Here is a 24,304-nt window from a genome sequence, read left to right on the forward strand (position 1 = left end):
GCCAAGTTCGCCTAGCTCCGATCAGGCTCCCCCTGTCTTAACAAAGCGAGGAGGATGGGTTGGACCGGGTTCGTCGACACCATCGAGAGCATCTTTGAAACCTTTTCTGAGATGTCGCCCTTGGCATGCTGCCTGAGATGCGGGCTGAGTCGGCCCAGCCCTTGATTTGAGGTGGCTGTTGACGTGGAAGTACTGGTCTCTTAGCTCTGCATCTTAAAGACATAGGTACATCTAGAAGTTGCCACAAGATTGAGCAAATAAAGCCGCAGTTCTTACGTGTTCTGGACGTAGCTTTCCTCGATAGCGGAAACCTATTCCCGACTCTCTGGCGTGGTCATTTCAAGGCCTGGAATACGCAGACAGCGCTCTCTTCCACCGCAGGAAAAGCGGTTTGTAACTCGTAGTGAATTGCCTCCTCAATGCCGAAGCCGCGAGCTTTTCCATTGCCGCCCGAGTCATTGTACGACCCGTATGCAAGGATGATGCATATGTGCTCGAAGCTGGCTCGACCTTTAGACGATGGGATCATCGGACGAACGGACGAAGTATCTCGGCGTTCACTCCAAGGGTGGAAATGACATCTCTGGACCTCTTTAACCGCCGTGCCGAAGCAGACAATCAGCCCCGCTCCGCTCCGCGACGGTGTGAATGTCCGCCGAGCGGCCGGATGAAACGGACGGCCCGTGTGGGATGCGGCGGCCGAGAGCCCCGACACAACCGTTTCTTCCACCTGAGCTCCCAATTACTCCGTCAACACCTTGAGAGGCTTGAGCGTTGGTAATTGATATATATTGTGAATGGGGCTCACTCGGGGCCGGGCAATGGAAGCCTGATCGCATATAAAGACAAGGTGGCCGTGTTGTGCGAAACCCGATCATTCTTCTGGGTAGACGAAAACTCAGCAAAGTACTCTATATTCTTTCCCCAATTGCAAACATGGGTGTCGTAGCTGTTGCTGGCGGCACAGGTGGTGTGGGCAAGGCCATTGTTGAACAGCTTCAACTTGCGAAGGCTTCGTTCATCGTTTTGAGTCGGGAGGTAAGCGGGGTGACACATTGGATCATAGCCCTTGCTGATATCATCAAGAACAATGCATCGCCAATCGGTCCACCGTCAGTGAAGGTCGACTACGAAGACGTGGAATCGTTGACCGAAGTCTTGAAATCAAACAAGATCGATACGGTCATCAGCACCATTTCCATAGACTCCGAGGCATCCTTTCAAGCCCAGCTCAACTTGATCGATGCAGCAGTGGCTTCGAAGACGACGCGGCGCTTCATACCCAGCGAGTTTGGGGTTCTCAACAGACCCGAGTATGACCTTGACTCCGTTTCAGTGTTTCCACTGCATGCAGCTGACGTGTTCATGACAGAGACGTCAAAAACGAACCTTACACGACACCGTGGATGAAGACTGCCGAAAGGCTAAAGGCTTCGGGCCTCCAGTACACCCGTTTCGTGAACGGCTTCTTGATGGACTACTGGGGGATGCCTCACTTCCCTAGTCACTTGTCGCCAAGTATTTTTTCCATCGATGTCGGCAACAGGAGAGCTGCGATCCCTGGCTCCGGTGACGATGTCCTCAGCCTGACTCACTCCAACGACGTCGGCCGCTTCGTTGTTCGTTCCCTCGACTCCGACGACTGGCCCGAGTACAGCATTGTTGTCGGATCGGACATGACTTTGAACGAAGCGCTGGCCACGATCCGGGGTGTTCGAGGTGAGTAGCTGCAATGCCTAAATGTCTGTACCGGAGAGCTGATTCACGGCGCCAGGCGGCACTTTTGATGTGACGTACGACAGTGAAGAGAGACTCAGAAACGACGATGCCACTATTTTGGAGGATTTAGAGGGAGACGCGGCCCGGCAGGCGAAGCAGATGAATTCCTTCTTCGGACGACTTATCATCAATCATCTGATGGAAATGCCAAAGGAGAATCGGTTGAATGCCAAGTACCCGGACATACGCCCAATCACTGTCCAAGAGATGGTAGAGGAAGCTTGGAAGGGGAGGTGAATGATCTTGGCCCATTCATGAGTAAGCAAGCCCTTGCAATAGTACCCTCTCTTCTCGTGAGAGGTGCATCCGTATGCATGCAGTCGTCAGCCTGGTCAGCCAATGACAATGCCTGGATGGGCTTGCTTCATGCAGGCTGACCTGAAATCCACCAACTAGAACATAGAGATTGTGTGATGAGTCCTCGTGATCTGCATGAGACTTTGTAACTGTGCCACTCATCAGATAGAAAACCTTCAGACATGCGAGCGGGGAAAATTGAGACCTCGACAAGACTTCAATCATTCACACATTCTGTTCAGCTGTGTCTTCTCCACGATCCAATGGAATGCACCGATGACGGTCCCAAGGAACCAAGTTCCGTGAAGGGGAATCGGGAACTTTCGTCATCTGAGTTCTCCTACCCAAACGCGAGCGAGAACGAAGACGTTGACGGGATAGCAGAATCGAACGATGGGAACTACGACGACCACGATAACGATGACCTCAACCGGCAGGTGACAGTAATCGATTCATCGGCCTCCCTGGATGAAGATATGCGAAATTCTTTAAACAAAATGGCGTCACGGCTCTGCTCCATCTGTCGAGAGTTTCCGCGGGGGCATATTGAAGAAGGAGGTGACCGATTGTACCACCCTTCTCTTGCGTCACTAAGGCGGTCCGTTGACTACGGCTGCCCTCTTTGTAAACAGCTTGAGGAGGCGTGGAGTGAGCTCCACAAACAGTCAGATCCTCCCAAAGGCCAAAAGGAGGCATACTCTATTAAGTGCTCCATATCCGACACGAGTTTATGGTTGCGTCACTCAAGTTTATGGTTCAAGTTTTATTCTTTCCGCTACAGACTTGGAGTGGGAACATACTATCTACTTAACGGATGCTTATTTCAGTTCAATCGGCCTTTTGAGGCCGGGGCCTGAATACTTGGGTGTGTGAGGCAACAATCACTTTTCTTCGTCATTTGGGCTAACTGATCGCCAGATCCTGATCTTGAGACAACGACGGCCAAATCAGCGACCAGCATCGAGCTGGCTCGATCATGGCTACAACAGTGCTTACACCATGTTCCTTGTCGGTCTCACAAAGTCACCCAGAAGCGTCTTCCGACCCGTTTGATTCAAATTCGCAAATCCGGCAGTTCACCCTCTGGCGTTGCGGCGAAGCTCTGCGAAACGAGCGATTTGCCCGCAGCAGAGATTCGATACGTCACGCTGAGCCATTGTTGGGGGACAACTCCTCAGTTTATGTTGGAAAGCCATAATTATAGAACACTTACACAGGAAATACCGGTTCAACAACTATCCAAATTGTTTCGAGATGCATTATACATGGCTGATCAACTGGGTATCAACTATATCTGGATCGACTGTCTTTGTATTATACAAAGTTCAACAGACGACTGGGAACAAGAGGCAGTGACCATGGGAGATGTCTACCGATATGCGGAATGCAACATCGCGGCAACTGGGTATAAGGACGGCAGCCTGGGATTGTTTGGAAAGCGGAAAGCACTGCCGCTCAGTGACCCCCCAATGCGAGTGGATTGCCTTCTGCCCACTTCGCTAAGCGGGGAGTACATCAAACGACACAAAGGCCTCTATATCCCAGTGGACGTGTGGGGTTTTACTGAAAAGATCGCCAGAGGCCATCTGAGTTCACGGGCCTGGGTTGCTCAGGAGAGGGCTCTTTCGCCTGCCGTCCTTCATTTTACTCCAGAACAACAACTGTGGTGGGAATGCTCGCGTGGCATCGCTAACGAGACTTTCCCGGAGGTCGGTATGGGGCCATCATTGCCATCCCCGGATCCTCACAAGACAATACGCTCCTTGAATTCTGAAAGTACGAAAAAACGAATTTATCACACGTGGAGACTCTTCGTTGAGTTTTACGCTGGGACCCAGTTGACTGTCCCGACGGACCGGTTTCCAGCAGTCGCTGGAATCGCACGCCTTGTCGGAGCAAACTTGGATGACAATTTTGTTGCGGGGTTCTGGGAGGGTGATCTTGCCGGCTCGTTGGTTTGGCGTCCACGACGAAGGGCGCGACGGATCCCTTCTGTATCCCTCGCACCTTCGTGGTCCTGGGCTTCCTTGGGCGAGGAAATCACAATCTGTGATTTGAAGCTACTTGAAGGTATGCGGATACAGGTCCTCTCCGACATACCAGGCTTTCAATCCGACTTAAGTCTCAATTCGGTTCAGAAGTCGGGCGTACGAGGACTTGCCATCAGGGGACCTTTGACAACGATGCCGGTAGGATTTGAGGAGACCTCAAGCTTTGTCATGATGCATAAAGACGTGGAAGACATGTCCTTCTTCTCAGAACACGGCATTCCCATCCCTGCTGAGCAGCGTTGGCGATGGGAAGTTTGCACACATCTGTTCCCTCTTTTAGTGAGTTATACACATGACGACTACCTAGAAGAAGTACACGGCCTTCTATTAGGGCAAACATTGGATTCTGATGAACCCAACACTTTTCGCCGACTTGGATATTTTCAGTTTGGAATTCCATCAGGTGATTGGGTCTCTGAATGTCTCGGTCTGTTGGAAGATAATGAAAAGTTCAGACCGGGTCTGCTCTTCGCAGAGTCCGGTTTCCAGGATTTCATCTTGATCTAAGTTCGTCTCGGTCAAGACTGTCTCCCCAAACATCCATAAGACTGGCGTTGTTGTGTTTTCGGGGGTTTTTTTGCAACACAACGATCGGTTTGGTCAGGCTTTTGGTCCTTGTTCTCAACAACAGAACAGTCCAGCTTGGGCTGTAAGATCTTGCTCGCAAAAGACATCAGACATTCTCCTCTGTTATCCAAGCCCGCCCCGACTGCAAACCATCATCGAATGCTATGGCTCGGCAGGAACACGGATTTGTACTTTCTGTTATCCATAGAGACTTAGGGGACTTACTCTTCATTGCGGGATTCCTTGGCGTGACGGATACCTATCCCAGCATGGCATCCCATCAAGTGCCACAACACGCCAGAGACCCCTCGCGCGGAGTGAAGCCAATTACCGCAGCTGGCGGAACATGAAAGATACGATTTGAGCGTTTTTGGCGTGTTGTAGGACTCGATGGGATACAGCTGTGACAAAACATGAAATGCTGGAGCTAGACGGTGGAGAGGTGAGTTACACAACATATCGCCCCCAATTTAGACCTAATACCATGTTTATCCCTTTCGAATCTAGCAGCATCGACCTCATGCATGCCCCTGAACCTCTAAGCTTACAGTCATGGTATGGCTGCATCACTGATGTGGCTTGGTGAAACCTCTCGATTGGGGACCTTTTGATCCAAGTAAGAAGCAGTCACGTGTGTCGCGGTATGCTGTTGGCACATAAATGGCTTGCCGCCCGCATCTCGCCGTCCGCCAGAAGCGCCTGTGACACATCGACCGATCCGATCGGCAAGTCGGTCCAACTTCACAATGCCCCACGATCCACAACTTCACTCCGCCTTCGTCGAAAGCCTGCCGCGCGAGGTCCGCGACGCCGTCTACCTCCACCCGTGGCGCTCACGCGGCCTCCCGCCAGCACATCGCGTGGCACGGCCACCGCCGCGGACAAGCACTTCTGTCGCTGGCCGTGCACGACAGAGTTCCAGGTCGAGGACGAACTGCAACGGGATTATCGAGAAACGGGCTGTCCGGCTTGGGGTCGTGCCGGGCCGGGAAATCGAGAGAGACCGGCACGACGGCGCGCCTCCGTACTGGCAGACGCCTACAGTCCCCGTGGATGAATCACTGGCGCTGCGGCGAGCGCGGCTTCGAGAAGCACGGCATTGAAGCTATTCGGGGATCGAGTACCTCGATCAACGTGTGCTGGAAGATGAAGAAGGGGAAGAACGCTCCCGATGGCCCCCCGTCGAGCGTGTATCTTCCCATGCTGCTGTCGTGCAAGCTGATGTAGGTCGCGGACAACCTGAATCCAATTGTTCGAAAAGCTCCTCGGTACTGATCGCCCCAGTTCCAAAGAGCGTCTCCAATCCATACGAGTCGACGACGTTCATCTTCACCGATCTGCGGACAATCTAAATGTTCTTCGGCCACTGCGCCCTCCACCCGGCCATGAAGACAACGACCAAAGTAAGAGCGACGCCACCAGCTTTCTTCGAGCACGCCCGGAGCCTGGAGCTCTCGCTGAGTCCGGACTTCCCGGCGCTGCTGATGTGCGCCAACTGCAGCCTGCCCGGGCTTCCGCGCCGCCACGACGTCTACGACTTCCACTGGCTGCGTCTGGATCGGTTTCGGGGCCTGCGGCGGGTCGACGTCTGGATCGCGGGCGTGCGGGATCGACGCCGAGAGCAGCTTCCGCGGCATCAGAAAGTCCAGCAGCGCCGGCGAGTTGAAAGACGTGCTGGCTGCGTTCAAGACCATCGGATCCGTCAGGCTGAGTACCCCGCTGAATCAAAGCATACGCCCTCAGAAAGGCTACGTGGACGTTGGAGCAGAGTCCGGCGTGCGAGTCTACAAACGGGGGCGCGCGGGTGACAGGTTCCATCCGTTCCTGACCTTGATCGATCCGGAATGCGTGTTCGATCGGCTGATTTACACCAGCCGTGCCGAGTCGGTTTACCTGTTCGTTTTGCCGCTGGTATGTGCTCATCATGTTCATCACAGGGAGGTTCGGCTTGCCCACCACGACGGTACTCGTGACGTGATGAAGGATGTGTGATTGTTTGATGGCTGCGCTGCGGGCAAGACGCGTAGCGAATAATAACTCTGCTAGCGAGGCAGATATGTCCTACACCATCGAACATACCTACGTGCGATGACGACGACGTCAACTGAAGGCGAAGTCTCATCGTTTTGGTATTCCCTATCCCATCCTGCACGGCATCATCACATCATCACGAAAGAGCAGAGGTTGTGGCATGTCAACAGCAAGTTATATTGCTCTTAGCTCCCGCACGTTCGGCTCCGTCCATTCCCAATCATGTACAAGAAAGCGTACTTTTGTTCCCGCGACCGAATATCCCCTCCTCCGTGGTCCCCATCCGGTACATGACCATCCCCTTCCCTCACTCCGGCATCAGTGACATGACAGAAACGAAAAATTACACAAAACGCAGGTCCCATCAGACAGTGTCGTGGGACCACAACCAGACGTCTCTCGAGGACAGTAACTCGGAGTCAGAACACGGTGTAAACGAAGAAGAAAAAAACAAATGTGGTATCTTTCCGGCAAAGCATGCGCTGCGGAGCGGTAAAGACATGAGCAGCTATATGGGCGAAAAAACAACAACAAATAAGTGAGCTGTAGATCAGGGGTATGATGTTGGAAAAAGACAAGCCATGCCGGGTAACGACCGTAAGAATGTGTTTGTCCCAAGGAACCGATGCGCCGCCGCTTGGTCGTCCAAACGTCCAAGTGTTCCTTTAAAGCCAGCCATAAAAAACAAGCAAGGCGAGAGGGAGGCGGCTGTTCTAGGCCTCCTCCATGATGCCGCCCTCGCCGCCTCCCTCGTCTCGCCACTCACGGCTCTTTGACGTGAGTTTCTTCACACCCGTGACCCGGCCGGCCCAGAGAGATTCGATGGGTGTGCGGAAGGTGAACGCGCGCTGGGAGCTGATGACTCCGATGGCCTGGAGCACGGCCTTGCGGCTGTCGCGGCCGAAGACGGCGGGGTGGCTGATCCACTCCAGACTGCTCTCCAGCTCGGAGTCGAGGGCGGCGACGGTGTTGGCGTCGATGCCGGCCCCGAGGCCGAGGCCGTCGTTCGAACGGCTGCGGCCGATTGCGCCGGCGGGGGCCAACCCGTTGACCGCGGATGAGTTGGCGGATTGAGTCGGTGACGGGGACTGCTTCCTGTCGGGGGTGATGGAGGGCGAAGCGTCGTTTCCGGGGTGAGGGGTGGATGGAAGGGACCTGTTCGGCGGGGGCGGCGGGGGAATCGGAGGAAGGCCGCCCTTTCCGAGTCCCTTCAGGATGGAACGGGTCTCGTTCAGTAGGGTGTGCGCTCGGTCGTGCTGGCCGCGCGACACGAGCGTCAAGGCGCGGGTCAGCATGTCCGACGTCAGCAGCTCCATGCGGCGCTGGACGATGTGAGGGTGGGGTGGGATCGGGGGCGAGTTGGCCCACGATTCCTTCCGCTTTGCCTGGGCGGGGAGCATCGTAATCGCGAGGAGAGAGGGGCGAGGGAGATGCGACAGCGTGCCGTCGCGCAGGATGTCTCCCCAGGTGAGGTCTGCTTGGATGAGGGGCACCTCCTCCACGGAGGTGATCCGGGGGTCGTCGCCCTCGCCGGCTCCGCCCAGCGCCTCCAGACCAGAGACGATGTTGTCCCAGGGATCTTGGGGAAGCTGCTCTTGCGACGTGTTGTCCGGCACGATGACGAGCTGCACCAGGACATCGCGCTTGTCGCCGAACCTGAGGTCGCCGAGCGAGGCCTCGGCGTCGCGACCGGTAGCCCGCTTGGTAATTTGCAGGGCGCCGGAGATTTTGTGGAACTTGGCCGGCGATCCTTCGGGCAGCTTCAGCTTGAGCTTCACGTTCTGGTGCGAGAGCGTCTGCATGGAACCGAGGCAGCCGGCGAGGCACTCGCGGAGCATCATCCAGTCCTTGACGTATGTGTACGAGGCCTTGGTGCGGGTCGACAGCTCAATCATGGTGTCGGGCTTGTGAGTCATGCCCAGGCCGAAGGAGTGGATGGTGATCTTGGCGGCCTCAGCTCGCGAGACGACGAAGTCTACGCTGTCGGCATCCGAGGTCGACGCGTCGCTGATGAGCATGATGGTGGCGATGGGGTTGTTGTACTTCCGCTGCATGAGGAGGTCCATCGCGACGTTGGCGCCCTCGACGACATCGGCACGGTGGCTCTTCTGGCCGACCGGCTTGATGGAAGAGAGGACGTTGCTCCAGCCGGGCCAAGCCTTGGTGGTCATGCCGACGATGGGCACGCCGCCGCCGCCGGAGCCGAAGGTGACGAGACCCATTCTGTCGCGCTCGCCGAGGGTGTTGACCATGAACTTGAGCGCGTCGCGGACCAGGTTGATCTTGACGCCCTGCATGGACGACGAGATGGGCACCACAACGACGACGTCGATGGGGACGTGTACAGATGCGGGCATGGTGGGACTCCTCTGGAAGTTAGTGTACTCTGTCGGAGCAGTGGTGACAGACTTGGGTCCGCCCCAGGACGAGGCGACTGACGATACTCTCTGCTGTCTCGATCCGCGCTGCCAGTCATCCTCCTCCGTCTCTGAGAATTCGCCCCTGTCGTACTCCGGGCTGCGGACAGGCGACGTCTCGACGGCGTTCAGGTCGAGCAGAGCCTGGTGCCACAGCTTCAGCTGGTTGCGGTTTTCGAAGCGGAGGTGGAACTGCGGCAGCTCGGCCACGGAGAGGTTGAGCGTGAGAATGTTCTCATCGACTGCGTGGATTGATTAGCGCCAGGTTCTGTGGCCTCTCGAGGGGCACTCACTATTACCAGTTTCTGAGACCTCGTTGAGGTGCTTCTTGATGAGGATTGATCCCTTGAGCGTGCACTTGGTTGTCTTCTTGGGCATGCCGTTCTCGTCCCACTGCCCGGGGATGGGCACCTTCTTCTCCTTGACGCAGATCAGCATCTCGGCGAACAGGAAGCATTCCAGCTCCTGCCACGAGGCCTTGTCCTTTCCGACGCGCAATGTGCCGTAGAGGCGCAATTTGCCGAATCTGGAGAGTGTCAGTCATCTTATTGGCCGAGAGCCGCTTATTGAATCTCACCTGCTGAAATCCAGCCCGTGCCAGTTGTCCACGCGATTCCTCAGGGTCTCGGTCATTTCTTCCAGCACCTCCCGAGACTCGTAGGGGTAGAATCGCGGTGCGCTGCGGGCCGGGGACGGCGGTCTCGCGAATGCCTCGTCGATTCTGGCGTTCACGGCGGGCGGGCCAGGAGGAGCGGACCCAAGGTCTTCGGGGTCGGGCCGCCATTTGTTGTCGGGCACTTCCACGGTAATCAGGCAGGTCAAGGTCTGCTGCGTCCGCGACCGGTTGATGGTGGGGAACTCTGAGCGCACCGTGACGGTCGGCGCGGGAATCGGGTTTCTCGTGATGGCGCGGGGGCTGCCCGGCGTGGTCTCCATCGCCTGGACATCGTAGTCGTGCCGGCGCGGCGGGCCGCTCTGCGTCGTCTCGGGATATCCACCAGACGAGGCGACGCCGGTGGCCTCGCTGTCGCTGCGCGCGTGTCTCGAAGGGCCGTATCGTTCCGACGCGGGCGGTTGGCTGCTTTCCCTGTCGCGCCCGATACTCCTCGGCGCGCTCTCGCGGGTATGCGTGCTGGGCATGTTCCGTTGGTTCGACTCAATGCTGGTGGGGCGCTGCGGCACCGGCGTCGGGTTTTCCCATGCCTGGGCCGTCGGCGTGGGCGTGTGATTTGACCTGTTGTCGGTAGATGAAACCGATCGCACCAGGTTGCTAATCTTCTCTGTGGCGACATGAGAATTCAGCGATGTCTTAGACAGGGAGGAGCGCAGAGGGGGCCTACCGATATCCAAGACATTGCCGCCCCGGCTAGTGTCAAGGTGCAGAGGCGCGTCGCACGAGGGGCAGTACTGCGACTCGAACTCGCGGATGAACTCGTAGAAGCATGCCTCGTGCGAAACGTGTGAGCATGAAAACTGCAGAATGCGCTCCCCGCGCAGCGTGTGCTCCAAGGGCTCCTCGCAGACGGCGCACTCGCTCCCCACAAAGGTGCGCTCCCTCCTGTTCCTACCGGCGCCCGATGCCATGGTGCTGGATGAGTAGCTCTCGCCTCTCCGGTGGGCTTCTGAGGAGCTGGTAGCTGTTTCTGGTCGGTGGATGGCCCCGCGACCTGCGGCTATGGAGACGTCTGTGGTGGAAGCTGTCAGCGGAAAGTTTGCGCAAAATGTCTAAAAGCACGGGCAGGCTCGACAGCAATTGAGACGCACAAGGCGTTTCGCTGCGCTCGGGACGGTCTGAAGCAGAAGTCAAGGGTGGACGTACTCTTTTCAGGGAAAGATGGTGCATCCGTCCAATCGTTCCAGGTGTTGTTCGATCGCGTCGTGGTGGCGGTTCCAGGACGGTAGGGGTCCTTTACCGCCTTGGGGCTCACGATTCCGAAATCGAGGTGGTGGTTGCCCTGGCCGTCTTTGTTGCTGCTTGAGCTTCCGAAGCCGAAGGGTTTCGATCCCTTGCGAGACCGACTAAACATTAGGAAGCGGCCGGATGGAGAGCAGGCGATGTCGTGGGTGAATGGATCGGCTGGTCGAGTGAATGGCGTAGGTCGGGGTTTGCGCGAATCGTCGAATCGTAGGAGAGGTCGGGTTGGTGTGAAGGAGGGCTGGGCGGGAAGTATATTTTAAGAACGGAAGGTGATATCAGAGCGGCGGCCGGTATAGACGAGAGAGGCAGACGATCTGGGGGCTCCACCCGCGTGACTGGTAAGGCGTGGATGCTGGCGAGGTGCTGTAAAGCGCAAAAAGAAGAAAAGACCTGATGTCGGCCCCGGGTGGGTGGCTGTGGCGGGTGTCACGCAAGGACGTGGGACTGGGACGCCTGGCAGGGTGTTTCAAATGGTTGTATCAACAATGCTGGGCCGAATGGGATGCAGACTGAAGGTGCATGACTGCAGGGTGGTCGATGATGGTGGTTTGACAGAAACGGGAAAACCGCAGTCGAGAAGAACAGCCGAAAAAGTCAATCGAGAGTTCAGGCAGAAGAAGCGTTGGCGGAAGCGGGTGCGGGTGCGGGAGCAGTGCAGGTGCAGCAGGTTCGCGCGTCGTCGCAAGTCGGTAGATTTCCTTGGTTCCTCTGATGGAGTCTTCTTCAATTCGTCGTGTGCGGATGATGCGTCGTGTCTCGGTCGTTACAGGTGTGTTAGTCGAAATGAATTGGCCGGTGGCCAGTAGAGGAGTCGGGTCAGACTCTGACGGGTTTAGTCGTGGTAGCAGCAGCGGCAGCGGTGGTTTTGTATGCGATTGGCGGCGCCGTTGGCAGCAGGTGAGAAAAGGGCCGCAATTGGGGGAAATGGGTGTTCCAATCCGAGTATCCGATGCGTGTCAGGTCGACAAAGAGGGTGGTGAAGACGAGAAGTCGGATGGTTCTGGTCCTGGTTCTCTGGTTCTGGGTTTGTCTTGTCGGGAGCGCCCGCCAGCACGGTAGGGAAAGGTACTATGTGTTGCGAGAGGGCGCAGAAACGGGGAAGAGAGGAAGTATATAGAGCGAAGAGGCAAAGACTCAATGGAAGACCAGACGTAGGCGTGGACGGGGTTGATGAGGAGTGGGAAAAGAGGCCTGTCTGTGGGACGCAGCTAAGGCAACTCAGGATGGGACGTGGACGTGGGACGTGGGACGTGGGACGTGAGGTGGAAAGGGAAAGGGAGGTGGTGAAAGAGGCCGACCAGGGGTGAGGTACTTTGGTCTGGTACCTGACCTGCCGTACCATCTCAGGTACCTCTGCCGTCAGGTCTGTACCGCTGCACGTTTTCCCCTTGGCTTCTTTGTTCGGCTAAACCTGGTAGCCTGTAGCTGTAGGCTGTAGGGAGCCCTGGCATGGCTGTGTTCCTGTTCCTCTTCCTCTTCCTCTTCCTCTTCCTGCTGATGCGTTGCAGAAACGATGAATACTGTGGCAATGGATATGCATCTCAAAGTGTACGGTACGGTGCCTAGCGTGGATGGACATCTGAACCCTTGAACACGAACATCACCATCCAAGGCGTGCCGGAATCGCACCTTAGAGTTTCTTGGGCTGGACAAGAGATACCTTGCTTGGTCATAAGGTTGGTCGACTTGTCTATCGGACTCATTCTCTCCTATTCAACCCATGGCCACGAATACTGACTGCGCCGCCAGCGAGGCCGTATCTGAGGAGGTGGTACGTGCCCGGTGGCCCTTCTAGACCTCTAGAACGACCAAACCCAAGCTCGCGTTGTCAGGATTCGGGACTTCGGACGTGGATGAGTGTTTGCTCGCAGTCACAGTCACTGGAAGACCAAAAGAGGCAGCGAGTGGTGTGCCCTTATGCAGGCCGGCGACGGACGACCTGGACAACAGGCTGTGCGTGAGGACGGCCGTGTTGTTTGCCCTGCTTGCGCGGCGCAGGACGATCGGACACCAAAGCGTGCCCCAGGAACAGACTTTTTGGAGATGCGATGGATCTCGAGAAGCCGAATCTGAGTTGTCCCTCGTGTGCTCTGTACGGACCGGGTTCTGACTTCCGCGAAGGCCCAAGGTGGGCTTCAGGAGAGATGATCGGTCCAGTGTAATCCCAATCCGCCACGAGTTATCCGTCGCGGAGAATAAAAGGAGGTGCCGGGCGTGGACCTGCGACTATTGACCGGCGCCGAGTCCGTAGAATGTTGGATTGGATAATCGACCCCAAGACGAGGCGGATCTTATTGTCTTAGCGATTCAATGGTTGAGCCGCTTCCAATCTTGTGCCAAATAGCCAATAATGCCCCTTTCCCCTTTCGCCTCCGGTAATGAAGGAGATATCCGTACATATGTCGACGGAGACGACTACGGCGTCCGTGTCGTTCGTAAAAAAGCTATTTCGCACACGGCATGGCAATGATAGGCATTCAACAAGGAGACAATAGGCAGGAAAACCGGGGCTTTTATTGGATTTGCATCTGGGTAACTTCGTCTATGTACCATCATCATTTTCAACGAGGCCTGTGTCCTCCGTGTTCCGTTTACCGTCGAGTGGTGTCTATTTTGTCCCAATTGCAGACTTGACAGCTAAATACGGCTGATCAACTTTGTGAGTGACAAGTCCACTCTGCTCGGGCATGAAGATTGATGAATCCGATGTTTTTGCCTCTCTCACCTTTTCACTGTCATTTTTTCCTTTTGGTCATCGACCGTGTCAACCCGGCCAGAATGAGAGTTTGGCGAGGGGACCGTGCTCTTGTCTCTGCCAATGACACCTCGTCCGGGATACAATTCGGTACCCCCTCTCCTCGCTTCACAACTCTCATAAACGGGGTACAATTTAAGTATTCTGCAGCCGGTCTGTCATGGTGTACAAAGTACTCAGTACCTCGCACAAGCCGTCCGTTGTGCATTGCATCAGGAATTAGATGCCCATCACGAACTGGCCGCCAGAGGAACACCCCGGGCTTACAACACCGTCTGTGGGCAAACGCAAAAGCCTTGTTTCTTGCCTTGCCTGCACATGAACGCCCCTCTCTTGAAGTTGGTGGGCTTGATTCAGTGTCTGCAGAGAGGTGTAGCGTAAGGCGGAGGAGGGCCTCCCCCGCGAGAATTTCATAGTGGTGATGGTATTCATACAGACACACATGACATGTAGCGTCTCAACACCGCAAAGGCAATTCACTCTCCTACCACGGCTCGTCAACCCCAAGTCGAGCAAACTGAGGTACCTCACCTCGACTCACATGCAGGCCATTCGAGGTACACGGCCGCAGGCAATCTGATGTACCTGACCAACCGGTGGAGGCCGCAGGTACATCATCACACGCAGCAAATATGCAGGCGATCAAAGTACCTGCGACTCATTCTCATCCTCTCCTCCACCGGATGGCAGGTTGGAAATTTCCACGCCTGCCCTTCTCAGCCAGTCGCCTTTGCTCATCGAGACCAGGAGCCCCGAACCGGTGTCTTTTTTGGCCTTTTGGTGCCTCTTTTCCTTGACGAGCTGCCCACGGCCGTTGACCCTTGGCCCTTGGCCCACCACCCCGGTCTTCGAGCCCCGGTCGTCCTTTTTTCTCCTCCCCCCCTGAACCCGGCAAGTGCATCTTTCCAAAGGAAGGAAACGGCCGCCCGGGTTTTTCTCTCTTCACCCTGCAGACTGCCTCTGCCTCTGCCTCGTCGAATCCCATCTTCCCGGCTTGGATGATGCTGTCGACAGTCCCCCAATCCTGGGATCGCCCTTCTTCTCATCAATATCGGACGCACCAGAAAACCCCCTCTTCTCCTCATCCGCGTTCAATCACCAAATAGGGGATCCCTTCCTCCTCTGCGCAACCCCATTCAGGTCTGTCGCACAGCGCAAGGGTTCCCACCCCGTTACCACGCTATTATTGTCCATGACCTGACCGAGAGCATGGGAGACAAGTTTGCTCGCTCTCTGCTGCGCTGCTGCGCTGCTGCGCTGCTTTGCTTGCACGCCGACTCCAAACAATCATCGCCAATCATTCGCCTCGCACGAGACCACGCGGATATGTCTGCATTGACGCCGACTCCCAACGTCAGCACCCAAACAACCTCTTACGCACGAAGGCACGACACCCACCGCCCTCAGCTCAGGAACCGCTACCGCTACCGCCACAGCTACCACACCACTACGATCGTCATCGTTCGCAACAAGTCTGGGGTTCACCAGATTCCATTGGGTCTTCCCGTCCCTCCTCTCGGTAGCATCCCTGATTGAACGACCTCCCTCTACGCCATGCGCACGCTACTATGCAGTAGTCGCACAAACGGCATGTCGTGTTACTGAGGCCGTCCGCTCCGCCTCCATCTCACATCCAGAGATCCAGCAGACGACGCAGTACGGTCAACAGCTGGGCTTACATCAGTGCGCAAACCTCTCATCTTGATGGAGGGCATCGAATGACAAGTTTGCCATGTTTGCCGTCCAGCCGTGTTTGGATCAACATCCACGCTCCAACGACACATGACCCCTACGTCCTCGCACCCCAGCTCAGGCAGACTCATGGGCAACCTGGAGAAATCTCTTTGTTGCTGCGAGATAACGACCCGATTTCATCTCGTTTCCCGTACCGCTGGATCGTTTTGGTCTCCCTGCAGGCCGCTCGAGTGGCACGATGCCTGAGAGATGACTCCAAGGGCCTCTACGACTCGCAGCACGTGGCAAGGAAGGGCTTGGAAGCCAAAATGCCACTGAAGAATCCAAATCCAATGGGGCAACGGGACCCCTGGACCGTCTTGGTCAAGCGCAAACCTTCGCCTGCTGTAGCGCCGTTTGCCCTCTCGCCTCCCGACGTCGTTGTGAGATTTGGGGGACGGCCTGGACGAGGTGTCCGTCTGGCCAGCTATCCATGATTTAACCCCGCCATTAACGGTCTTCCAGGAGTCGATAGGCTCCAAAACGGCATGACGGGATCGCACCCTTCCGAAAGTCTCGACATCCGCGACAGACGCGAGCAGCCCGTCAATAAGGCACCGGAGGCGCTAATTTTCATCCCATACGGCGTACGGGGCGGGTCGATCATATTCCACCCGTCCGCTTCCCACGGCACGGCTTCCGGAGCACGATGGCCTGCGAAACTTGGTGACCATGTACGAACATCATACATCACACATTGGGAGTTCCAGACTACGCAACAGGCGTTGCTTGGACGAAGGGAAGGAAATGCGGCCAACACACGTCAGCCGCGCCCGCAGATGCCCGATGATGGCATTGTTCAATCACGCCCGTCTGCCCGGGACCTGGCTATTTCCAGAACGCCATCTAGCGTGCCCAAGTCTGAGCTAAAGCACCGTGCTGCCGAGTGACACTAGGCCTGCAGAATAAGTCCTGCTCCCATTCGATTCCGAGGTACCTTTCAGGTGCATCGGCCTGCCCTCAATTGCATTCTTCGAGCTGACAGGGCTCGGACATTGATCATCGGATTACTGACCAACAGAGCTTTTCCGTGAGATAACACGAGGTTCCTTTCGGATGACTACGACGGACGCTCGCAGTCAACTAACATCGCAAATACGGTCTCTGCATACGTCGGACAAGACCGTCCACCGTGGCCGGACGGACGCACAAAAAAGGGGACGCTTAATTAGCTCGTGGGGACGGATATGTGCATCAAATTCCCCGTCGACGAGGGTCACCGCCTTGCCCGGATTTGACCTGCTGTGATCACCCAGTGGATCGCCGTGGGGCCCAAGAGAGCCGACCCGAATCGTGCAACATGCTCTTCCAAACAGACGCGCACAACAGGTCGCCCGCACGGATAATTGTCATGTGTCTCGGCCATTCTTTGGCAGTTGACATCGACATTGTTTGCTTCAGGTGTTTCTCCGACGCTTTGGACCACGCAGAAGCCATCTCTGGCGCGCATCAAGACGAGGCAATTCTTGGGGGCCGGCCCCGTCCTGTGCTGGATATTACTGGGGAGTCCCTCTTTTGAGTTACATCACTGCGAGAACAGGGGCCAAACGTTCCATCATTATCACACTTTCACTTCCAACCGACGCCTTCTGTTGGCAGAGTTTTCCCTGCAGAAAAAGGAGGGTGATCCCTGTGGCTCGGTTCGAATCACAAACGGGGCCGGATCGGAAATTGTTCACAGACCAGAAGTCGTGGCCGCCGCCGGACCTCGACAGACGTCTTGGGAATACCGTCTCGCCGGTACGGCCTTTCCCTTTGGCGTTGGTCCAGATGGTTTGACGGTGCCAGTGGCAGCTCTCGTCATGTACCCTGCATTCCTGGCCAACACCATCGAGAGGTTTCATGACGGGCAGCGCTGGCTTCGTCCGCGAGTGGTCCAAGCTCGGAATGATGAATGATGAGCGCGATCATGTCGGATTCTTCAGAGAAGCCCCCATTCGGATACGTAACGATATCAAAACTCAGCTATTGTGCGCCTCGAATCTTCTCACGATGCGGACGCCGGCCCCGATCTGGTACGTCAACCGATCCGAACGAGGTCTGCCGCGGTCTGCGTTGGCCATGCTTTCTTTTTCCCATCGCCGACTGACATTGAGTGTGGGTGGTGGGCTCATCTATTTCCCTGTTGTGCCAGCTATCCGGACAACTCTCGGCGCCCTAGCACCACATCATACATGAGCACATCGGAATCCTTCGAGGGTCCCACACCGGTCGGATGTGCCGCCTGGGCCTGCAGCGCCGAAAGCATCTCATCGTCAGAGCAGACCCTCCTGTCCGTTGACGACCGTCTGCGGTTCGATGGTGTTCAATCTTGAAGATATCTCCGGAGAGTCGTTGAAACAGACTGGTGCTCGCCCTCGTCAGACAGGGTTGCCCCGCTAGTGCCACCGAGTGCCCGTGTACCTGGCTTTCGCGAGGAACTGAAGATATGCCCGGCTCTTTTGGCGATGTGATTGCTGACTCTAGTAATGATGCGCGCCGGTTGAATCTTGGGCTAGCCGACTATCTCCTATACCGTCATCTTTGCCACGTGTGGCTGTCCACAGAGAGCTTGGGGTAGGATCGGCCATCTCTCATCGTCAATTCTCGCCGACACGGGAAACGGCGGTTAGCGGCTGAGGCCGTCGAGAGTGAGGTGTGAAAGACGTTGCAATGCCCGGCTCTTGTTGGATTGACTTTACACTGTGTCTGTCATGTTGCAGCCGTGCCTAATCGGACAACGGGGCAGCTCCAGATTCGATTCCTGTGATGGTGTGCTGTATCACTGCATCTCGAGAACGTCGTGGCACGGGCCCCTTTCGGTGTTAATAGCGTTACGGCAATGCACACTCTGTGCAGCAGACCACGTCGCATTCGCAGAGCGGTATGCGATCCAACACGGGACGAAAGTGAGGGGCATCAGAGACGTCAACGACGCTGGAGATGGGTGGTTGGGAGAAATTATCGGAGCGGTCTGCTTCGAGTGATGAGCGGCCTGCTTTGAGCGATTTCACGGTTGATCGAGTCGACTCTCTTTTGCCTCCGTCAGAGCAGAGGCAGAACGTCTGCCATTCGAACCCTTCGTCAGAGTTTTAACTGCTGTCGAGTCGATGCCATGAACGGATGATGGGAAAACTGGAGCCCTGGATGACCATGTCTCGGGAGCGAAGCCAAGACACTTCTGTGTCTCACCATTCCCACGGCTCGTGTCCGCGCTGCAGGCCCTCTCGAACATGCTTCGCGAACACCGGGCGGAGGTTCTTCTGAGCTAATCAGACTCTCGGGTCGGGCGCTGGGAACAGTCTCGAACGTTTACATCAGACGATCCAGATTGCACACTAGCGTCCGCTGCGTCCGCTGCGTCGTGGTTGGGAATCGGGCATATTGCACGGCGCGTGGAATGCCATCATGCTTGCGACACATCATCGGCCTTTTTTTCAGTCGACGCCATAAATAGGCCGTCGTGCAGTTTAATCCGATGCCAGGTCTCCCCCCCGACCGCGGTCTTGGAAATTCTGCTCGGTGTCAATCAAACTTCCGCGAAGATGCTGGTAGGGGTGGTCTCGACGGTCCAAGGCCTTGTCCTTAGCAACGTTGACAAATGTGTGTCTGCAGAAGAGTCTGCAGCAAGTCCGGAAAAGTGCCTATTGTCGACGTTGAATGTGGCTGCCGTCAACCTGCCAAAGTCGATTCCGTCTCTAGCTCGTCATTGTGGCGTGCATTGGTGACGACGATCCTCATCAACATCGCACACTAAGAGCTTCGAGGTCTCGACCGGCGCCGTTCTAGAAGCCAGCCGTGGACCGTCTAGCGTCGTCGATGTCCTCCCCTCGACCGGTTCGCAACCTGCGATTGTATCGGGACTAGCTAACCACGGGATCCCCTCGTGCTCCTTGAGTCAGTCTTGTGTCCCTCCGAACACACGTCGATCAAACAGGAAGCCGGCAGCGCTCAATGCTGCGTCGATTTGAGGAGTCCACCACACAACGTCGGATTCGATAAGGCTCAGCCCGCAGAACCTCCCAGAGAGTCTTGGTTGGGACGAAGACCGACTGTTCGCGCGGGTCATGAGTCGAACGCCGCACACCTTTTTCGGCCAAGCTTCGTCGGAAAAGCCGAGTCGCCGCATACACACACATACGTCTCCGACGATACACATAACGATGGCGGTGTTCGATATAACCTGTAGCAGAGCGAGCTGACGCGGTCTTTCTCGAGCCGGAAAACGTCTTGATGCCGCTTCTTCGTCTCCATGAAGTTCAGACGTCGACATTTTGCCGGGAGCGGTTCGGCACCCTGATCCCCGACCTCCTCGCCGGAACGATAGACGAAGGCGAAGGCGAAGGGTCGGGCAACTTTACAACAGACGTCGAAGTTGCATTCGCTGCTGCAACGTGTCCCACGGCCACTGCAAAGATACCGCGGAGGAATTACCAACTTCCAAGTTTGGGATTGCCCGTGGAAACAAGACCACTTCATTCCAAATTGAAGTCTGGAGCTGGGGCCCATGCAAGCCCAGCGTTGGATCTTGATCTCGTCCACCTCCCCCCACCGATGAAGTGTTTCACACTATTTTTCAAACATCCTCCAAGACGGCGTATCCTGGAGGTGGGAAACCCTTTCTCAGCCCGACCCAATCCCAGGCCCGCCCGAGGTTCTGCCTCGACACGCTTCCGCTGGCCCATGGACGACGATCTCGTCCTTGATTAAGGCGAGGAGGGCGGGGTTATTGCGTCGTTCTGCGAGCAATTGAGGAGAGCTGCATCTCATCTCTCGCGCGCAACGTTGACGCCGTCTCAGATCAGGTCTCTCTGGCGCCCTCTTCGGATCAGACGACGTGCTGATCAGGTAACCTTGCTTTGCACAGACGGCTGCTTCTAGACGTTCCCAATGACCGTTTCTGTCAAACTTGTCAAGATCAAACTCACAGACGCAGACCGCCACTCGTGGCGATTTGCTGCTTGCTTCCCTATCAAAAAGGGTCAAAGCTACGGGCGCCCATTCCTACATGGGACGGATACGACATACGGATTTGTTTCAGACGTCTGTGCACAATCGAGAGAGTGACCGAATAGACACAACCGGACAGGCGATGTCACCACACCCGTATGCACGAGAGAAGAGAAGAGAAAACGATGGCCGGCGATTTGATCCTCGGAGGGGTTGGTTGGGGGGGGCATGGGATGGGATGGGGTATATCAGACTGGCTTTAAGACGAACAGCGTCGCCCACCGGCGATAGAGAGCAGCAGCGTTCCTGTTGCAACGGCTCCCCGCCCTGCCGCAGCGCACACGTCCCCACCAGGTTGACACCGTGACCCGGCTTCGGCCAAATCGCCGTCAGGGCTAAGCCTTCGTGTGTGTGTGTGTGCGGTCAGGGCCCCGCCGCCGACTCGTGGCTGCTACCTCCCCCGATTGCAGTCGTCCAACGTGCCGATCACGATAGGCTCGCAATTGTTCGCGAGGAGGGACTTGGGGCACCTGGGGACAGCGCGCTTGGCTCGTATGAACGAGACCTTGTGTTTTCGCCCGTGGTTCTCGTGGTCCTGGGCTGCTGGGTTTCAATGTTTCAAGCCCACCCCGTGGGTCCGCTCTGGGAGTCATGTTGGCGGTGGTGCTGCAATGCAGTTCGCGCGCCGCCGCCGCAGCGGCCAACAACGTGAACATGACTCTCTGTGTTTGGTTATAACCAACGGCGGAACGGCCAGACGAAAAAAAGCGGGAAGAGGTAGGTCGGCCCTAACCGCAAGCTTAAGAGCAGCGAAGTGGGGTCCGCCGGATTTTCGCGGCCAATCGGATCTCGCCGTTTCTGCGCACACTCACCCTCGCGCTTCATGTGCAACTTTCAGGGTTGAGGTCCTCACCAACGGGACTCATGGCGCAACGGTAGCGCGTTCGACTCCAGCGGATCGTGAGATTTTCTATCGAAAGGTTATCCGTTCAAATCGGGTTGGGTTCATATGCAGGCGCTGCGGCGCTGTTCTTTTGCTTTTTTGTGGTGTTTTGGTGAGTTTTGTGGTGGTTGTTGATGTGAGGGTTCACGATTGTTGCGAGGGAGGGGTGTGGCGGGTGAGAAGCGTGTGCTGGGTGGCTGGTGGGGTTGGGGCTGAGGGGACTTGCCTCGGCTGAGCGTGATTGATTCGAAGGAGGCATGAGAGGCCGGTGATTCCGGCCTCGTTATGCGTATGTGAGGATGAGTTGGGTGAGATGTCGCGGGGGATGTGATCAAGTTTGGGATGAAGTCTGCACGTGGGAGCCTTGTGATGTAGGTGCATCATCCTGGAAACCGGGGAGAGAGCGGTCCTTGGAAGTCTCCCGGCAGGGGAGCGACGACGTGCTATGAGTTGGCTGTTCTCATGTGAGGCTCATCATATCGAGCGTGAAATTCGCGGGTGGTTGTTTAGGTGGGCGTATTTGTGCATGAGATTGTACGACGGTGGTTTCACGTCAGGTGGCAGGTCGCCATCGCCGGAGGGGGCTTGGATAGCTGTTGAGTAGTTCTCACGGTCCATCGTCACAGCCACGCCGCAAATATCTGTGAGAAGAGGGCTTAGATGGACTTCGTCTTTAGCTGCAACGGCTTCGGCGCAGAGTGTGAGAGATGTAGAACTCCGGGGGCAAGAGTCTAACACCCGTTGGTAGTGATGACATCTTGCTTTCACAATAATGTGGCGATGGATGGAAGATTCGCTGATACGAAGAGCAAGATTTCGAGGACAGTGTGAAGGATGACGGAAGACAGTATGTGTATTATGCGTTCATGAGGCTACTTATTTGATAGCACGGATGCATTACATATGGCCCATAGTCAACACTCTTGTCTACATGATGATGTCGCGATGAATGGATGTTCGTCCTGATCAACCTCTGACGAAGACGGCGATGAAGATGACGATGAAGACGCCAGCATCCCATGTCCGTCCTGCTCTCGCCACATCGTTTGCGGATTGTGTCCGCAGACAATCCGCAGCAACGAATACCAAGCTTTGTTCAAGATAGATCTCCAAAGTGGCACTTGGACAGAAAGTTATAGCCATGTGGTTGAATTTAAGCAAAAGCCAAGTTACCCTACTGCCTAGTTCCTGTTTTCCAGCCAGCCCGGATGCACTCCATCACCACCATCCTCTAGTGAGTTACCCATACAATAAAGAAACCAGCGGACAACGCCCTCTACAGTGCAAACTAATCCAGAGTTTCTTTTCCTGAGCCCTCACTGCTCATTGTCATTCGCTGACGACTCATTGGTTCCCGCAGACGACTCATCAACGCTCGCGGACGGCCCATCAATACTCGCGAACGGCTCATCAACACTCGCGGACGGCTCAGCAGCGGTTGGGGACGACCCGTCAAAACTCGCAGATGGCTCGCCGGCGCTCGGCGATTCTTGGCGGCGCTTCTTCAGTAAACGACGATAAGTAAGACGCATCGCGGCCTGATGCTGACGTTCCTGGAACCTTTTGACGGCACGCTTGCGGCGAAGACGAGATTTCTTTGCCCTGGGACGGTCAGCTTGAACCCGAACATGGAAGAACCATATGTAGCAGACACTTACATCTCGATGGCTACATTTTTTACGGAAGCCTCCTCCAGACCGAGACTCGTCTCCTAGCGGATGTCTGCCAAGGATGCCGGGACCCCTGCCAACGCATGCAGTTGGGTCTCGACGCTTGCCGTGGCCTCCGGGACTCCTCCCAACCTGTCCAGATGCCTATTGGACATGTCTGTGTTTATGCAGATTCGGGCTGCGAACGTCTGGAGTAGGGACAAGGTTTGCTCCATGCGGGCTAGGCCCATGTGAGAGCCATTTATGGCTGCTTCGATGCCCCTGAGGCGATGCTCAATGGCGCTGTTCACTTCCCTCAGGGGTCGGTGAATGTGTCTGCGGGGAGTTCCGTTGGGGATGCCATTGGGAACTCCATTCGGGATGCCATTGGTGATTCCATTCGGGATGCCATTCGGGATGCCATTCGGGATGCCATTGGGAACTCCATTCGGGATGCCATTGGTGATTCCATTCGGGATGCCATTCGGGATGCCATTCGGGATGCCATTGGGAACTCCATTCGGGATGCCATTCGGGATGCCATTCGGGATGCCATTCGGGATGCCATTGGGGATGCCATTGGGGATGCCATTCGGAATTCCATCCGGGTTTCCATTGTGGTTTCCATTCGGGGCCTGGCTGGCGGGGGCCGGACTGCGGGCTGTGATTGTTAGATGGGGACGGGCCGGAAGAACTCGACGATGTGGGAGGAAGAACATACCAGCGTGCCCGTTTGTAATTCCTCCAGGCATTGTAGTTGATGGAGATTTAATGGGTGTACTTGTTGATGGATACACGGGGAACGATGAAGATGACGGGGACGTGGAAGACGACGGGGGATGTGGAGATGAAGATGAAGAGGGGGTGGAAGACGACGAGGACGTGGAAGACGACGTTAAATGCACCAGAAACAGCCCAGGCGGTCTTTCTGACATCGATGCGGACGGGAAGGGAAAGAGACCAAGGGATTGTTGCCTTGGGAGCAGCGAATCGCTGATGCGCCAGGAGCGAAGAGCAGATGGCACTTGTAGACGCGGCAGTGATTAAGATGGTGCATTGCGGGTGAAGCTGGCCGTGGACCCGCGTGCGTTCATGTCAAATGAAGAGGTCGATCGGACTGAACCCTCGTTGATACATCATGGGAACTTCGTAAGATCATCTATTCGTCACGACAAGTGTGCGCGTTGCGAAGACGGGACACGCGGTTCATTTGATATCTTCATTCTTAGACACC

At 56.1% G+C, this 24,304-nt stretch overlaps 4 protein-coding genes across 4 annotated transcripts; 2 read left to right on the forward strand and 2 right to left on the reverse strand.

Annotated features, from left to right (window-relative positions):
* Positions 1-936: 936 nt before the first annotated feature.
* CkaCkLH20_09427 (uncharacterized protein) lies at positions 937-2,016 on the forward strand (the record flags this gene model as incomplete). The annotated part of the gene is made up of 4 exons (XM_038892142.1): positions 937-1,038; positions 1,087-1,313; positions 1,373-1,719; positions 1,775-2,016. 4 exons carry the CDS (start codon positions 937-939, stop codon positions 2,014-2,016), a joined length of 918 nt encoding a protein of 305 aa, XP_038742378.1.
* Positions 2,017-5,440: 3,424 nt separating this feature from the next.
* On the forward strand, positions 5,441-6,686 carry CkaCkLH20_09428 (uncharacterized protein; the record flags this gene model as incomplete). Its single annotated transcript, XM_038892143.1, has 4 exons — positions 5,441-5,554; positions 5,739-5,917; positions 5,979-6,097; positions 6,196-6,686. 4 exons carry the CDS (start codon positions 5,441-5,443, stop codon positions 6,684-6,686), a joined length of 903 nt encoding a protein of 300 aa, XP_038742379.1.
* Positions 6,687-7,438: 752 nt separating this feature from the next.
* On the reverse strand, positions 7,439-11,169 carry CkaCkLH20_09429 (von willebrand and ring finger domain containing protein; the record flags this gene model as incomplete). The annotated part of the gene is made up of 5 exons (XM_038892144.1): positions 7,439-9,384; positions 9,436-9,668; positions 9,720-10,422; positions 10,483-10,827; positions 10,962-11,169. 5 exons carry the CDS (start codon positions 11,167-11,169, stop codon positions 7,439-7,441), a joined length of 3,435 nt encoding a protein of 1,144 aa, XP_038742380.1.
* An 11,963-nt stretch (positions 11,170-23,132) lies between these two features.
* On the reverse strand, positions 23,133-24,075 carry CkaCkLH20_09430 (uncharacterized protein; the record flags this gene model as incomplete). Its single annotated transcript, XM_038892145.1, has 2 exons — positions 23,133-23,724; positions 23,852-24,075. The coding sequence occupies 2 exons, from the start codon at positions 24,073-24,075 to the stop codon at positions 23,133-23,135; spliced, it is 816 nt and encodes a 271-aa protein (XP_038742381.1).
* Between the last annotated feature and the right edge of the window lie 229 nt (positions 24,076-24,304).

This window comes from Colletotrichum karsti (genome assembly GCF_011947395.1).
Source record: "Colletotrichum karsti strain CkLH20 chromosome Unknown Scaffold34, whole genome shotgun sequence".
NCBI classification, from domain to species: domain Eukaryota; kingdom Fungi; phylum Ascomycota; class Sordariomycetes; order Glomerellales; family Glomerellaceae; genus Colletotrichum; species Colletotrichum karsti.